This window comes from Macaca mulatta, chromosome 7 (genome assembly GCF_049350105.2).
Source record: "Macaca mulatta isolate MMU2019108-1 chromosome 7, T2T-MMU8v2.0, whole genome shotgun sequence".
NCBI lineage: Eukaryota > Metazoa > Chordata > Mammalia > Primates > Cercopithecidae > Macaca > Macaca mulatta.
In genome coordinates, this window is record NC_133412.1 from 78,996,630 (window position 1) to 79,011,760 (window position 15,131).

Here is a 15,131-nt window from a genome sequence, read left to right on the forward strand (position 1 = left end):
ACGACCCATTCTGCATTCCTACAAAGCATAGTTAGCTTGATTCAAGGAACTGGGGCGTGCAGGCCCTAGCGTGGGCAGTCTTCACCCTACCTGTCCTGCCTCAACAACAGGGCAAGTGTCAGGTGCCACATTAATCTGCATTTTGCAGTGGAGTAAAAGGCAAAGGAAGTATTTCTTGTACTTCTCTGTGTCTCTAACAAGAATAGAAAAACTGGCTGGGGGCAGTGTCTCACGCCTGTAATCCTAGGAGGATTTGGGAGGCCATGGGGGAAGATAGCTTGAGCCCAGGAGGTTGAGGCTGCAGTAAGCCGTGTTCATGCCATTGCACTCCAGCCAGGGCGACACAGCAAGACCCTTCTCAAAATTAAAAAAAAAAAAAAGTAGGAAAACAGAAGATAGACCAAGAGGGCTGTGTGTTTCAAGCAAAATGAACAGAGCCTCTTACTTTGGGGCATGGAGACTCCCCTGAGTGTGAGACACAAATACTGCCCACTTCATTCATCTACTCTACCTGCCTCTCTCCTCCAGGCACCTGAGGTTGCAATCTTGATAGTGTCTTCTTTCCTGATACCAGTAGATTCTGATTGAGGTTACCCTTAGCTGAAAAAGGAAAAGTTGACTTCTGACCTCATCATTCTCTTTAAAGACGTGATCCTTTTTATTTAACAATCATTTGAGGCCAGGAACAGTGGCTCATGCCTGTAATTCCAGCACTTTGGGAGGCTGAGGCTGGAGGATCACGTGAGGTGAGGAGTTTGAGACCAGCCTGGGCAACATAGCAAGTCCCTGTCTCTACAAAAAAAAATTGAAAAATAAAAATAGCCAGGCATAGTGGCACACACACCTGTAGTCCCAGCTGCTTGGGAGGCTGAGACGGGAGGATCACTTGAGCTCATGAGTTTGAGATTACAGTGAGCTATGGTCACAACACTGCAGTGGAGCCCAACTTAGGCAACAGGGCAAGGTCCTGTCCCTAAAAAATAAAAAATAAATTATTTGATATTTTTAGATGTAGTTTAAAGCAAGCAATTATTCTTCATCTAATAGATAGGCAGATATTGACCTGAGGGTATAGGATCTCTGCTTTGCTTTGCTTCCTTACGAGATTTTAGTAGCCTTCTTACACCAAGTAACCTTGAAATATGCCTGCTAACAGTTTCTCAAAGGAAATAAAAACTAGGAAATTGCTGGTATGTTCAGAAGGTGAAAAACGCATCTTACCCACCCTCACTTAAGATAAGGTGTGTGACTGTATTGCGGTGTGTAGTAAGAAAAAAAGAAAAACAAATTAAATTTCCCATTCATCTCCTAAATTTTTTATGCCCAAAAGAGAATGTTTCTCAACACTCTCCAAAGTCTTTCCTCTTTAATAGTGTTGGATAGTAGCAATTTTATGATCATAACCAGTCTTGGTGGCCTCCTCATAGATCCATCCCAGCAATACTGGAGGGATAGAATGCATTCCCTGCCTGCTGAGACTGCAAACGAACTGATTTCACAAGGACAGGCATCTTGGCGATGATCTCTACACTTGGCCTCCTCCCTGTCAAGAGGGCCCTAATAGTCCAGCCTGAGCTTTCCAGGCCATTCCCAGGCAGAGATGTCTAATGAGATCCACAGCTTTCGGGGAGGGAGGATAGCTTAAAGACCCTAGTCAGAACAGGAAGACCCGCCATTCAGAAGTCAGAGGCCCTAATCTGTGTCGGAAAGAGGTTTTGAGATCCTCTGGCCTGGGCCTCCTGGTGTCAGAGCTCCAGGATGAACCTTGTGGGGCCTCTGGGAGCACAGAGCAGAGCAGGGCAGAGCTGCGGCCCCTCATTCATGCCGAGCACCGAAGGTTTTGTTACCTGCCAGTTTATCTCTATTGCTCCGTAGTCAGAGATATGGAGCAGTAGTCAGAGATAAAGGGACAGAATTGGTAACTTTGAATGACAGTCTCATTTCTGTTATCTAATACATATTTTATTCCAGTTCACAGTGGTCCTGTTACTCCACCAAGAACTCTGTTAATAGGAAACTTCCAGTAAATGTCCTTGAATTTCAGTTTCTCCATATCTGTAGTGACAACTGGTTTTATACTGCCTCAAGAGATGTAACATACACTAATAATTACATAGATAACAATTACTACAGGGTAATTACTCTGGGTGGGTCATGATGGTAATAAGCACTTTAACATCATAAGTCTCACAGTTCCATTGAGGAAGGCCCTGCCTTCAGATTCATTTTATACAGGAGAAGCTGAGGCTCAGATAAGTTGAACCATTTGCCCAAGATCACATAGCCAGTAAATGACCGAAGCAGGATTTGAACCCCGATGCCAAAGCCAGTGCTCTTAACCCCGAATCTTGCTACCTACATACATTACATTGATATGATGAGTTAGCGCAGGATCTGGAACAGTCATAAAATCAGCTCAGCATTCAGGCCTAACTCCTGCCTCTGTCTACTCTACCAATGCCACAAGTTAGCATGAGGAACTGAAGCCATAATCGGCTCAGCATTCTGATCTTATGACCAATGTTTTATCCTTTTTCTTTTTTTCTTTTTCTGGTGTGTTCCAGGAAGTTTCATGGCTATAACTCCCTGAAGGAATACTATGAGGAAGAAAGTTGCATGCGGTACCTGCACAGGGTGAGTGACCATCACTGGCTCAGAATTAGCATCACTCCATCCAGCCTCGCACACAATACAACAAATATCCCTCCTAAATTTTCCTGGTGGAAGCTTAGCTGGAATCTGGCTCCAACCGCTCTTTTAGCTTGGATTTGTTTATTGAACCGTACTTTCTCCCTCTGTAACTGCCATACATTAATCCCAGAGCTGCCCCTTAGACTGGTGTGCTCCCATATCTGTGTGAGGGCCTTTAAAATTGCTCCAACACCCACCTTTTTGTTAGTCTTCCTTTGACAGCATAATCCTGTCTGATTTCTGCCAGATCAATGAGATCTGTCTAGGTTTCTTACCATGCGGGACCCTCTTTTGGCCATTCTGTATTTTGTTACCATAGTGCCTAAGACTGAACTCAAAATTCCTGCCATTATCTGGTAAAGCACAGAGTAAAGCTGATGTGTTTCTGTATCAAAGTGATGATGAGCATGTCTATTTTTTTTCTTTTTCTTTTTCTTTTTTTTCTTTTTTCTTGGTGTTTTTTTTTTTTTTTTGAGATGGTGTCTCACTCTATCGCCCAGGCTGGAGTGCAATGGCGCAGTCTCTGCTCACCATAACCTCCACCTCCTAGGTTCAAGCGATTCTCCTGCCTCAGCCTCCTGAGTAGCTAGGATTACAGGAGTGCACCACCACACCTGGCTAATTTTTGTATTTTTAGTAGAGACGGGGTTTCACCATGTTGGTCATTCTGGTCTCAAACTCCTGACCTCGTGATCTACCTGCCTCAGCCTCCCAAAATGCTGGGATTACAGGCGTGAGCCACCACGCCCAGCTGAGCGTGTCTGTTGATAAGGTAGACTGGTTTGTATTAATGCAACTTTTAGCAGCTACAATAAACCTTGTGTGTATTAAGTTTGTGGCCAACCAAAATCTCCATATGTTTGTTTAACCTGAATGACCAACAAGCCAGTCTCCCCTATTTATCCAAACACAGGAATTCCCATTTATTCTTGTCAATGTCCACCTGTAGGTTTGGCCCACCATTCCCCTGGCTAAAGCAGATCACTGGGAACTGTAGTTGTGCTATCTTATCAGCCATCCCTCCTAGTTTAGCATCATCAGACTTTTGATGTCATCATTTTTTTTTTTGAGACGGAGTCTCGCTCTGTCGCCCAGGCTGGAGTGCAGTGGCGCGATCTCGGCTCACTGCAAGCTCCGCCTCCCGGGTTCACGCCATTCTCCTGCCTCAGCCTCCCGAGTAGCTGGGACTACAGGCGCCCACAACCGCGCCCGGCTAATTTTTTGTATTTTTAGTAGAGACGGGGTTTCACCGTGGTCTCGATCTCCTGACCTTGTGATCCGCCCGCCTCGGCCTCCCAAAGTGCTGGGATTACAGGCGTGAGCCACCGCGCCCGGCCTGATGTCATCATTTAAGCCATTATAGGAATGTTGAGCTGTCTAGAGCCAACATCAGAGAGCTACAGGATAGCACAATCATTCACTGCCTCAGTATGGCTGTTCAATGACATCTGAGTCTCCCTATCAGTACCATCTCCACTAAAATGAAAAAGAAGGCTATTGGCTGTTTTAGTAAAGTGGATGTTGAATGCAACCCTGCCAATGGTTTTCCAATATCCACCAGCCTACTCCTGTTTTCAACCTTCAGATTCTTTTTCTTTTTTCTTTTTTTTTTAAGAGACAGGGTCTTGCTCTGTTTCCCAGGCTAGAGTGCAGTGGCGTGATCATAGTTCACCACAACTTTGAAATCCTGGGCTCAAATGATCCTCCTGCCTCAGCCTCCTGAGTAGCTGGAACTATAGGCATGAGCCACACTCCTGACCTAGATTCTTTTGATTTGTTCTGTTTTTGTTTTTGTGTTTGTTTTAACAAATAGAGACTGGGTTGTGGGTCTCACTATGTTTCCCAGGCTGGTCTCAAACTCCTGGGCTCAAGCAGCCCTCCCACCTTACCCTCCCAAAGTGCTGGGATTACAGGCATGAACCACTGTGCCCAGCCTTGGCCTAGATTCCTCTAGAATCTCTTTTGTCTGGTGTGGAGTGCACTTCGTTTTTCCTTCCCGTGATATAAACTGAATTAATATGTACATAATTCATTATAAAGTCATTTCCTAAAAGGCATGGCTAATCTGAAACACTCTGATGATCATCAGGAAGCTTTGGTTCTGCACACTCCTGCTTCCAGGGCAGTAATCACAATGGCAGATGTAACTCATCACACTGCCGGAAAATACAAGGCGTCCTTACTCTACCTGTTCAGCAAGCTGAACTGTGACCCTCTTCCCTTTGCTTCAAAAATATGTCCAGCAGTGAGTTTGAGCCTTGAATCAATGGGGTCTGAAAATGGGAATCAGTCATTTAATTCTGCTTTATTTTCTTGTTGCAGATTTATGTTCCTCTCATGCTAGTTAATGCAGCTGACGATCCGTTGGTGCATGAAAGTCTTCTAACCATTCCAAAATCTCTTTCAGGTAAGTGTTTCTTCCTACTGCCCTCTCAGCAGCTCAGCAAATTGCCACAGTAAATTCTGTCACCTTCACTATGCTGTCATCTCCTGGAGACACCCTCTTTAGGGAAAGACATCTCATAGCAGTCAGTGTTCTTATTTTGTGTAGCCTGATAGTCCTCGGGCTATGATGGGGCCTGGGCATCAGGCTCCCCTCATGTTCCTCCCAGGGCATGAGACAGGACCACCATGTATATTCATAGCCAGTAGGGCTCTGGGGAATCACCTGATGTTCTGTGAAATTATCTCAGGGTTAGGGTTCCCTTAAGTTTGAGAGTTTGACATAAAGAGATATTTAGATTTAAAATTCGGTACTAGGTACGGTGACTAACACCTGTAATCCTAGCACTTTGTGAGGTTGCAGTGGGAGGATCACTTGAGGCCAGGAGTTCGAGACAAGCCTGGGCAATATAGTAAGACCCTACCTCTACAAAAAACTTGAAAATTAGCTGGACATGGGGAGGCTGAGGCAGGAGAATGGCATGAACTTGGGAGGCAGAGCTTGCAGTGAACCGAGATTGCGCCACTGCACTCCAGCCTGGGTGACAGAGCGAGACTCTGTCTAAAAGAAAAAAAAAATTAGCTGGACCTGGTGGCACATGCCTGTAGTCCTAGCTACTCAGGAGGCTGAGGCAGGAAGATCACTTGAGTCCAGGAGTTCAAGGCTGCAGCAAGCTGTGATTGTGTCACTGCACTCCAGCCTGGGCAACAGAGCAAGATTCTGTCTCTAAAAATAAATAAATATTAAAAAAAAAAAAAATTTGACTTGAAAAGCAAAACAAAAAATCCTGTTCTGCTGTCTCTTGTGATAGCCTCTCCATCTGCTTTAAACATAAAAATAGAAGCAACTGGGCCGAGTGTGGTAACTCATGCCTATAAATCCCAGCACTTTGGGAGGCCGAGGTAGGCGGATCACTTGAAGTCAGGAGTTTGAGATCAGTCTGGCCAACATGGTGAAACCCCATCTCTACTAAAAGTACAAAAATTAGCTGGGCATGGTGGTACATGCTACTGGAGAGACTGAGGCATAAGAATCGCTTGAACCCAGGAGTGGAGGTTGCAGTAATTTTTTCTGTCTCAAAAAAATCAAAAATAAAAAATAAAGTTAAGCTCTAGGTTATTATTTTTCAGGATGGCCACTTAGCATGTGGCGTTGAGAGCTTAGGCATCTTTTAACACAACATGCAGCTTTAAGAATCTTGAAGATAGGCCGGGCGCGGTGGCTCACGCCTGTAATCCCAGCACTTTGGGAGGCCAAGACGGGTGGATCATGAGGTCAGGAGATCAAGACCATCCTGTCTAACACAGTGAAACCCCGTCTCTACTAAAAAAAATACAAAAAATTAGCCGGGCATGGTGGCGGGCGCCTGTAGTCCCAGCTACTTGGGAGATTGAGGCAGGAGAATGGCGTGAACCCAGGAGGTGGAGCTTGCAGTGAGCCGAGATCGTGCCACTGCACTCCAGCCTGGGTGACACAGCGAGACTCCGTCTCAAAAAAACAAAAAAACCAATCTTGAAGATAAATGTCTGTAGTGAAAAATCATTGACTCCATTGAATTCTCCTTGTTCTCTAGCAAATGATACTGTAAATGCCATGAATCCCTACTCAGAGCCCAGCCGCCACCGCTAGCATGGGAATCACCTGGGAGCTTTTTAGAACTGGAGAATCTCAGCTCCCCCTTCAGGCTTATTAAATCAAAATCTGCATTTTAATAAGATATCCTCAGTGATTCCGATGCACAAAGTTAGGAAACACATTGAATCACCTGGGGAGCTTGAGCAATACCAACACTTGGGAATTCCCCTCCCTCACTCCTCCTCAACCTCCCACCCCCAGAGATTCTGATTTAATTCATCTGGGCCAGCCTGGGTGTAAGCTGGTGCCCATTCAACTCCAAGCCAAGCTGTATTCTAAAACCTGCTAGGTGCCACTGTCTTGCCTGCCCCCTCTTTGTTGAACAAGGCAGAGTGAGTAGAGATTGAATGCCCACTTAGGTGACTGCCCCTGTGGGGAAAACCCAGGCTACCCTAGCCAGCTCACCTCTGCACCTCCTGTCCTGGAGCAAACTAGAGAACAGTAACTCACTCAGCTGCCTTTCCCCTGCAGAGAAACGAGAGAACGTCATGTTTGTGCTGCCTCTGCATGGGGGCCACTTGGGCTTCTTTGAGGGCTCTGTGCTGTTCCCGGAGCCCCTGACATGGATGGATAAGCTGGTGGTGGAGTACGCCAACGCCATTTGCCAATGGGAGCGTAACAAGTCACAGTGCTCTGACACGGAGCAGGTGGAGGCTGACCTGGAGTGAGGCCTCCGGACTCTGGCATGCTCCAGCAGCCCTCCTCTGGAAGCTGCGTCCCCTCACCCCCTGTTTCAGGTCTCCCATCTCCCTCAGTGACCTGGATCTGACCTCACACCATCAGCAGGGGGCACCCACCATGCACACCTGTCTCGGAGTAGGCAGCTCTTCCTGGGAGCTCCAGCTTATTTTTGTGCTTAGTTACTGGTTTTCTCCATTGCATTGTTAGTCATGGTGACAAGTGACAGAGTTCTTGCCCTCTGTCCAGTTTCAGCATCTGGTTGCTTTTAAGCCAAGTACATCTAGTTTGCCTATTAAAAATGTGTCTGAATAGCAAGTTTGCTTTGCCACCAAAAGGCTTTTCCCTGAGAACAGTGAAGGGTGTATGTCATTTTGTGGTGGTTTGTATGTGTCCTTACGTAGACCTTAAAAAGAGCTCACCCTTCCAGGCCAATGCTGAAGACACAGCTCAGCTTGGAAGCCTGAGAAGCCAGGCTTCCCAGGCCAGAGTGTGGCTTCTTAAATGGCAAAGGAAATTCCTTTGAGTCACAAGCCAAGTTTTCACCCTATCTTCTAAGATCATTTCCCTACACTTTGCTGCTGCTGAGAGTTACATGGGGCACTTGTTAAAAATTCAGCCTCCCAGGTCCCTCCCCTCGGAGAGGCTGATTCACTGGGTCTGGGAAGGAGCCTGGGGATTTTAATTTTTGACAAGTGCCCCAGATGATTCTCATCACCAAGCAAATTTTGGAAATGCTGTTCAACAGCGCCCTTGAATTGGAAACATCTTCATAGCTCATTTTATTGGAATTCATAATCAATCAGGGGTATCCCCTAGCTCCCATGGTCTCCAGAGCAGCAAGGCCAGCTATGGAGCTGCCATCGTGTGACCACAGTGTGATGTCTCAGAAGGGCTCTGGGTGGGCTGAGCATCTGGGCTGTGCCCTGGCTCAGCTTTTCACCCTCAACAAAGTCCCTGTGGACTTCAGTTTCTTCACCTCTAAAATGGGGGACTTGGACCAGGTAGATTGCTGAGCTCACTACCAGGTTCAAAGTTCAATGACAAACTCAGTTTACTGAGGTTTGAGAGAACATCCCTCCAGGGGAGCCTGGGAGCTGCTCTCCCAGTCTAAGCATGTAGATATCATCATTTGCGTTTTGTGTGTGTGTGTGTCCCTTATTTGATAAAAAGATGTTTTGGTATTGTTTTTGTTTTTTTTTTAAGCACTCACTTGTAATTTTAGTTTTTAAACCCAAGTTCCTCTAACTTTGCTTTTTGATACCAAACAATTCAAAAGTTGGACCTGAGTTTGGAGACAGATATTTCCAACCTAAGTGGGTATTATTTTGAAACCAGATTTTTAATTTAATAGCCTATATTTGTAGTCTGTTGGATAGGTGTTTCCAAAGTGTGTCTTCTGAAGTGAAAACACAACTCTAGGTTTCAAGTACTCCTTTTCTCCGATCCTGTGGTACTTGAATATCTAAAAACCCTGCACTTTGAAAAATCAGCAGTTGCTATCTGGAACTAAACAGAACTATGAGTAAAATTGCCTGGATACTTTAAAAAGATAGTTTCCCTCCTTCATCTCCTTTGACTCCAGGACAGACTGGAATATAAGTAATGGGTCTGCATGGATGTTTCAGGGATGAAAGGAGCCACCTGAGCAACTGAGTGCCAACCCTCAGGGCCACAGGTGGGTGTGGTTTGGGCACGGGTCCAACTGACTGTGACGGGAACGTCCGTAACCTGAAGAAGTTGTTTTCTGACAATCACCAAATCATCTGAATAACATCAAAAACAGCCCTTGTCTCAGAAAATTGAGATTTCTGTGGTCTCAACTTTGCTTTGGTATAATTTCTGACACTCACCAACCGCTATCATTATGACTTTCTTCCCCCCAGTGTATTATTTCTCGAATACATTTCCTTTTCATGTTCTTTTAGCACAGACTGGCACTTTACCCCTCAATTTGGAAGCTATTCCCTCTCCTTTTACTTTTCCCTTCACCCAACTACAGCTGTGATCCTGACGATTGATAGTCATATTTCTGCCACTACTACCTTCATTTCTCAAGGCTTTTTATGAGAATAGGTGAACCAAGCAATAACATCCTAGGATTGAATCACCACCACAAAAGAGCGAGAGGCTCCTTTCATATGCCTGAGGCCACACCCCTTAACCTATTCTGACAACATAGTGGCTGGCCCAGGTACTAGCTCCATTCAGAAATTTGGGAAGAGAAAAGACAGCCCTGTTGTCACACAAACCGGTGTGGGGGAGGGTGGAGCCTGGTCTGCATGGCAGTCCTGGTGGCCCCTGTGGAGGACAGGCAGGGCTGGCAGCATAGCCTTTGTTGCTACACAACCGGAATTTGCTCCCCCAGGACTGTGGGAGCCAATGTCCCAGCTGAAATCTTTTTAGTGTGTGACTCTGAATGGCACTCACATTCCATTTTGGCTCACATGAAATTAACTGAAGCCCTTTGTTCAAGCTTCAGGCTCTTGGGCATGGAAATGCGAATGTGACTGTGGCTGTCTTACTGGAGAATTCTTGTTTGTCCCTGAATGAGAGCACAGAGGCATTGAATTTACAGAGCTGCAAACTTGCCTGATAAATGAGGGAGTGGCAGTTTATAGATAGGTCATCCTTTTTCCTTCCTCCAGGTGTCCTTGCCTTTCTTCCCAAAGTCATTCATTTCTGATGATTATATGAATCCCCCTTTTGCTAGTAAGGTTCTATTTGGGCGAAAACAAGGCTGAATTTTTAAAGAGTATTTGAATATTATATTTTAGAATCAAACTGAGGTTATAAATTGCATCAAGCGGACAATTCCATTGCAGGAATAATGTGTTAAAAACCAATGGGGAGAAGCACCCACATCTCTCCTGTAGTACTCCGTGTCTCATAAGCAATTTGAAGATACTTATAAGTAACTGATTCCAGTCAAATTAGGTTTAACTGACTCAAAAAATTGTGTCAAGTTTCTTTAATGTTTTTATGTTAGAAGTGAGTTTAACAGACTTGAAGAAAACTGTTATCTTTTCCTGCTGTGAGTTTACACGAATGACTCCAGAGCAGAGTGAAAGCAGAAAGCTGTTGGTTGCAATATTCTCCTCTCTGCAGCATTTTACGCTTACTGGGAACCTTATGAGTCACCATAAGAGTGGAAATATACCTGAGTTCTTGTCCTAATGGTCTCTAATTCACATTGGATCATGGGCAAATCACCTCACCTCTCTGAGCCTGTTCCCTCCTCTTAGACCATCTCTAAGACCATTTAATCTATTTACACATCATTTGCTTGAACATTGCTGAACATCAGTGTGAACTTGGCTTCTCCAGCCCTTGCAGGTGGAAACAACTATGTCAAGGCTCAAGGCTCATGCTGAGGGGACTTGGAGGGAGGGGGCTTCTGCATTAAGCTTTCCTGGTGAAGACCCTTGATCTTGTCCAAAGCCCTGTGTCTTTGACTGGCTTCTCTTCAGAGTCCCCATTGTCATCGTAAGATCCTTGCTCTTCTGAGGGTGGTCTTGTGACTGTGGCAGGTGCTGGCCGCTGGAATGAGGAGCCTATCTCCATCCTCCAGTGTGACTCAGGCAGAGCATTGAGAATTCCCAGGGCAGAAATCCTTCCTGCTCAGGCTTTCATTCTAAAACTACAGTCTCCATTAAAGCTGAACTTTCTGGGTAGCTGAGCTTATATGCCCGGCATCTGAATGAGAGCTCTCTTTGTAACTGTGGGACTGGAGATCTATTTTGCCAGCTCCTGAGAAACAATACACGTGTTCTTGTTTGTGTTTGCTCGGCAAGCAGATGTCTGAGATGTAAGAGGCTTTTCTTTTCCTGTGCCATTGATTCCGACTTAGAGCTGAAGTAAAGATCACTGAAACATCACGTCAAGTTGAAGTCACTCATAGGTCTTTGTCCTTTAGGCAGGACAGGAGAGTCATTAAGAAGCATTTCACTGTAGCATTCTGTCACAATATCATCTGGAATTGTTTTCTTTGCCCAGAAAGCCTTAACTTGCCTCTAGAGAATCCCTGGTATTACAACAATATTGTGGCATTAGAATTCAAATTCTTCTGCTGTGGAAGTTTGAAGCGAAACTGCAGCAAAACCAGAGAATTTCCTCAAGTGGACTGAGGCTCCTTGTTATCTTATGCTCCCATCCCTCCCTCAACAATATGAGTGATCCAGAACTGGCCCAAACACCTCAGCTCTGGCCCCTTTTTACCCTTCTTGGCCTTACTCTGCTGTTCAAAGCCACTTTGGATTGCTTGGATGCTTTGAAAAGCCATGAAAAGTAGCCTGCCTGTGGCATTTAGAGGCCAAGCAATTGATGGAAAGTGTTTCTTCTACCTCTGTTATCTAAGCAGAGGGAAGTAAACCCCTTACGCCCCTACTGCCCCCAGTTGCCCTAGAATTGCTTTTGCCAAATTGTAGTTGAAGCTAAGGAAGGGGGATCTGGCCCCTGCTGACAGAGGGAACTGGAATGCCACACAAGGCAAGGCCTGCTTCCTTCCCGTCTCTGCTGCTGCTACCTCCGAATGCTGCAGCCCAGGCTTCCTCTTACAGTGGCCCTTGGAAGTAGGCCGCAGAGTAGACAGCTGCTTCTTTTGGAAGAGTCAGTCCCCCGTGTTTTCTGAACTGTTTTTCCTAGCATGTATGTGGGTAGAGCTTTCATGCATCTCCAATAAGAAGAAGCTGAAGTTAGTTTTTTTTTATTCTCCAATTTAAAACTTTTATTTAAAAAGTAAACTATTATTAATGTCGAAAATGCAAACTTGGGGAGAGCAAAAAGATCACACATAAGGCTGTCACTTCACACTTGGAGGGTTGCACAGCAGCCGGGCAGAGGCGCTTCTCACTTCCCAGACGAGGCAGCGGGCGGCAGAGACGCACCTCACTTCCCAGATGGTGGGTGGTCAGGCAGAGGCGTGCCTCACTTCCCAGACAGTGCAGCAGCCAGGCAGAGGCGTGCCTCACTTCCCAGATGGTGGGTGGTCAGGCAGAGGCGTGCCTCACTTCCCAGACAGTGCAGCAGCCAGGCAGAGGCGTGCCTCACTTCCCAGATGGTGGGTGGCCAGGCAGAGGCGCTCCTCACTTCCCAGATGGTGGGTGGCCAGGCAGAGGCGCTCCTCACTTCCCAGACAGTGCAGCAGCCAGGCAGAGGCGTGCCTCACTTCCCAGATGGTGGGTGGCCAGGCAGAGGCGCTCCTCACTTCCCAGATGGGGCAGCAGCCAGGCAGAGACGCACCTCACTTCCGAGATGGTGGGTGGCCAGGCAGAGGCGTGCCTCACTTCCCAGATGGTGGGTGGCCAGGCAGAGGCGTGCCTCACTTCCCAGATGGTGGGTGGCCAGGCAGAGGCGCTCCTCACTTCCCAGATGGGGCAGCAGCCAGGCAGAGACGCACCTCACTTCCCAGATGGTGGGTGGCCAGGCAGAGGCGCTCCTCACTTCCCAGAAGGTACAGTGGCCGGACAGAGACACTCCTCACTTCCCAGACAGGGCAGGGGCCGGGCAGAGGTATGCCTCACTTCCAAGATGGTGGGACAGCTGGGCAGAGGCGCTCCTTGCTTCCCAGAGGGTGGGCAGCCAGCCAGGAAGAACGCTCCTCACTTCCCAGAGGGTGGGCGGCCAGACAGGCGCGCTTCTCACTTCCCAGATGGGCAGCCCCCAGGCAGAGGCCCTCCTCACTTCCCAGATGGGGCAGGGGCCTGGCAGAAGCGCTCCTCACTTCCCAGAGGGTGGGCGGCCAAGCAGAAAGGCTTCTCACTTCCCAGACGGGATAGGGGCTTGGCAGAGGCGCTCCCCACTTCCCAGAACAATTCTTTATGAATTTCATAAAGGATTGAATGTGCAACTGAAACCTGCTAGTGATGATCTGGTAATATACAATTTGTCCAGTAGCCAAACAGTTTGTTTTTATTGTGTTTTCTAACCGTAAGAGATCATTAAACGCAAAGCCTATACGGCACTGTACACACACAAAAGAAAATGGTCACCGCAGGCCATACTACCAATGAAATGGTAGGTAAACGAATCTTTTTCTGGTCAAGAAAAAAAAAAAGAAATAGCACTTTGTATGCTTCACTCTACAAGATGAATTTCACTAGAAAGAATCCAATGAAGGCCGGGCATGGTGGCTCCCGCCTGTAATCCCAGCACTTTGGAGACCAAGGCAGGTGGATCGCCTGAGGTTAGGAGTTCGAGACCAACCTGGCCAACATGGTGAAACCCCGTCTCTACTAAAAATGCAAAAATTAGCTGGGTGTGGTTGTGGGCGCCTATAATCCCAGCTACTAGGGAGGCTGAGGTGGGAGAATTGCTTGAACCCAGGAGACAGGTTGCAGTGAGCCGAGATCATGCCACTGCACTCCAGCCTGGGGGACAAGAGTGAGACTGTCTCCAAAAGACAAAGAATCCAATGAAAATGGCTGCAATTACAACAAGAAGTGAAGGAAGAGGACTGGTGACATCTCTGAAGGATGCAGTTGAGGCTGATCCAGGTTTATCCAAATGTGCTACCTTTCTGAGCCTTAAACCTTCATCTCTCAGGTGTCGATTTTCTTCTGATAGCTTCATCATTTCTCCCTGAAGTCTTTTACACTCTTCTGTTAGTTTCCTTGTTGCGGTGTCATTAAGTGAAACACTGTGTGGTTTTGGCATGGGTCCATCTTGTTCAGATGCATTCAGTGGAACAGCTTTGCTAGGTTCCATGTCATTCAATTTATCATTTTCATTGGGCATTTCAAATACACATCTCAATTTGGAATCCATTAATTCGTCAGGTTTTGCCTCTTTCCACACAACTTCCATATCTGAAGTGTTCAGTGGAGCAAAAATTGTACCATACACTTGTGTTTACTCTTTTCATTCGGATCATAGTCAAAGGGCTGTAGCATTACTGAAACAGTCACAGTTGACCCTGGGTCAATAATTCCACTGTTGGGCCTCACACAGTACCGGTGAGGCGCTGTAGTCTTCAGTTTGAAACACACTTTTCTATCCGATGGATTTCGCAATTTAAGATTTATAGTGACTACATCTGTGAAGGGGCCTTTGAATTTGAGGTCTGTGGGCAGGTCGAGGACCAGGATCTGCTCGTGCTTCGCCATGGCCCCGGAGGTGGACGCCATCAGAGAGACAGCACAGAGCAGCGAGGCGGTTTGCTCGCTGGGGGCGGGGGACGATGGCGAGGGGGGAGGGGGAGCGAGTTTGCATCTCTCCTTTTCCTGGTTAGTCTCTGTTCAACCACATTCTTATGTTGGCAGATCTGCTTCCCAATTGACTTTTTGAGAACCATCACTTTCACATTCCTAATTCTGATTTTGTTTTGTTTTGTTTTGTTTGGGTTTCTGAAACTTAAAATGCTGCCCTGAAAATACTATATTTTTGAGTTTGTGTTCTGAAAGCCTCTGTGCTGCTGGATCTTTGGGGGGGAAATACAGGATCCTTCAGCATTGAGGTGTTTAAGATTTGCAACTAGCAATGCAATTTTTTCTAAATATGGGGATATTTACCTTTAATAAGAAATTATACTAAACAATGATGTCCTTGATCATTTTATGTGCTCATATTACTTTCGATTCTACTATGATTGTGTGGTGGTGAACAAAGATCATTACAAACAAAAACTGTAATTTTGTTATATTTGATTCAATGGAATTTACTTAAAAAATAAAGACTAAAAATGTGG

General features: G+C 46.3%; 3 protein-coding genes and 1 long non-coding RNA gene across 11 annotated transcripts in view; 2 read left to right on the forward strand and 2 right to left on the reverse strand.

Moving 5' to 3' along the window:
- ABHD2 (abhydrolase domain containing 2, acylglycerol lipase) overlaps positions 1 to 15,131 on the forward strand; it is a 122,678-nt gene that overhangs the window by 102,910 nt on the left and 4,637 nt on the right. For 5 of the 8 annotated variants that reach the window (XM_077937830.1, XM_028850248.2, XM_028850249.2 and 2 more), the window contains 3 exons: positions 2,565 to 2,634; positions 5,014 to 5,098; positions 7,241 to 9,249. In XM_077937830.1, coding sequence (XP_077793956.1) covers positions 2,565 to 2,634; positions 5,014 to 5,098; positions 7,241 to 7,437 — 352 coding nt within the window. In that variant the 3' untranslated portion in view covers positions 7,438 to 9,249. 8 annotated transcript variants of the gene reach the window in all.
- On the forward strand, positions 12,202 to 15,130 carry LOC114679488 (uncharacterized). The gene is made up of 5 exons (XM_077940313.1): positions 12,202 to 12,510; positions 12,558 to 12,707; positions 12,740 to 12,860; positions 12,946 to 12,992; positions 13,113 to 15,130. Exons 1-5 carry the CDS (start codon positions 12,346 to 12,348, stop codon positions 13,371 to 13,373), a joined length of 744 nt encoding a protein of 247 aa, XP_077796439.1. The 5' UTR covers positions 12,202 to 12,345; the 3' UTR covers positions 13,374 to 15,130.
- On the reverse strand, positions 12,766 to 12,980 carry LOC144330094 (uncharacterized). Its single transcript, XR_013395965.1, has 2 exons — positions 12,846 to 12,980; positions 12,766 to 12,805 (listed from the first exon to the last, which is right to left on the reverse strand). It is a non-coding gene; the product is annotated as an uncharacterized LOC144330094 (long non-coding RNA).
- LOC699378 (vesicle-associated membrane protein-associated protein A) lies at positions 13,796 to 14,571 on the reverse strand. The gene is given in 2 exon segments (XM_015142973.3): positions 13,796 to 14,283; positions 14,286 to 14,571. Coding segments are annotated over 2 exon segments (774 nt in total).

What these genes read in the sequence shown, in the direction of transcription:
- LOC114679488 (XM_077940313.1), top strand. Translation starts at nt 12,346, where the DNA reads ATGGTGGGTGGTCAGGCAGAGGCGTGCCTCACTTCCCAGACAGTGCAG. An exon ending in CCTCACTTCCCAGATGGTGG is followed by an intron (nt 12,511 to 12,557) that starts GTGGCCAGGCAG and finishes GTGGGTGGCCAG; the next exon opens with GCAGAGGCGCTCCTCACTTC. An exon ending in CGCACCTCACTTCCCAGATG is followed by an intron (nt 12,861 to 12,945) that starts GTGGGTGGCCAG and finishes CAGACAGGGCAG; the next exon opens with GGGCCGGGCAGAGGTATGCC.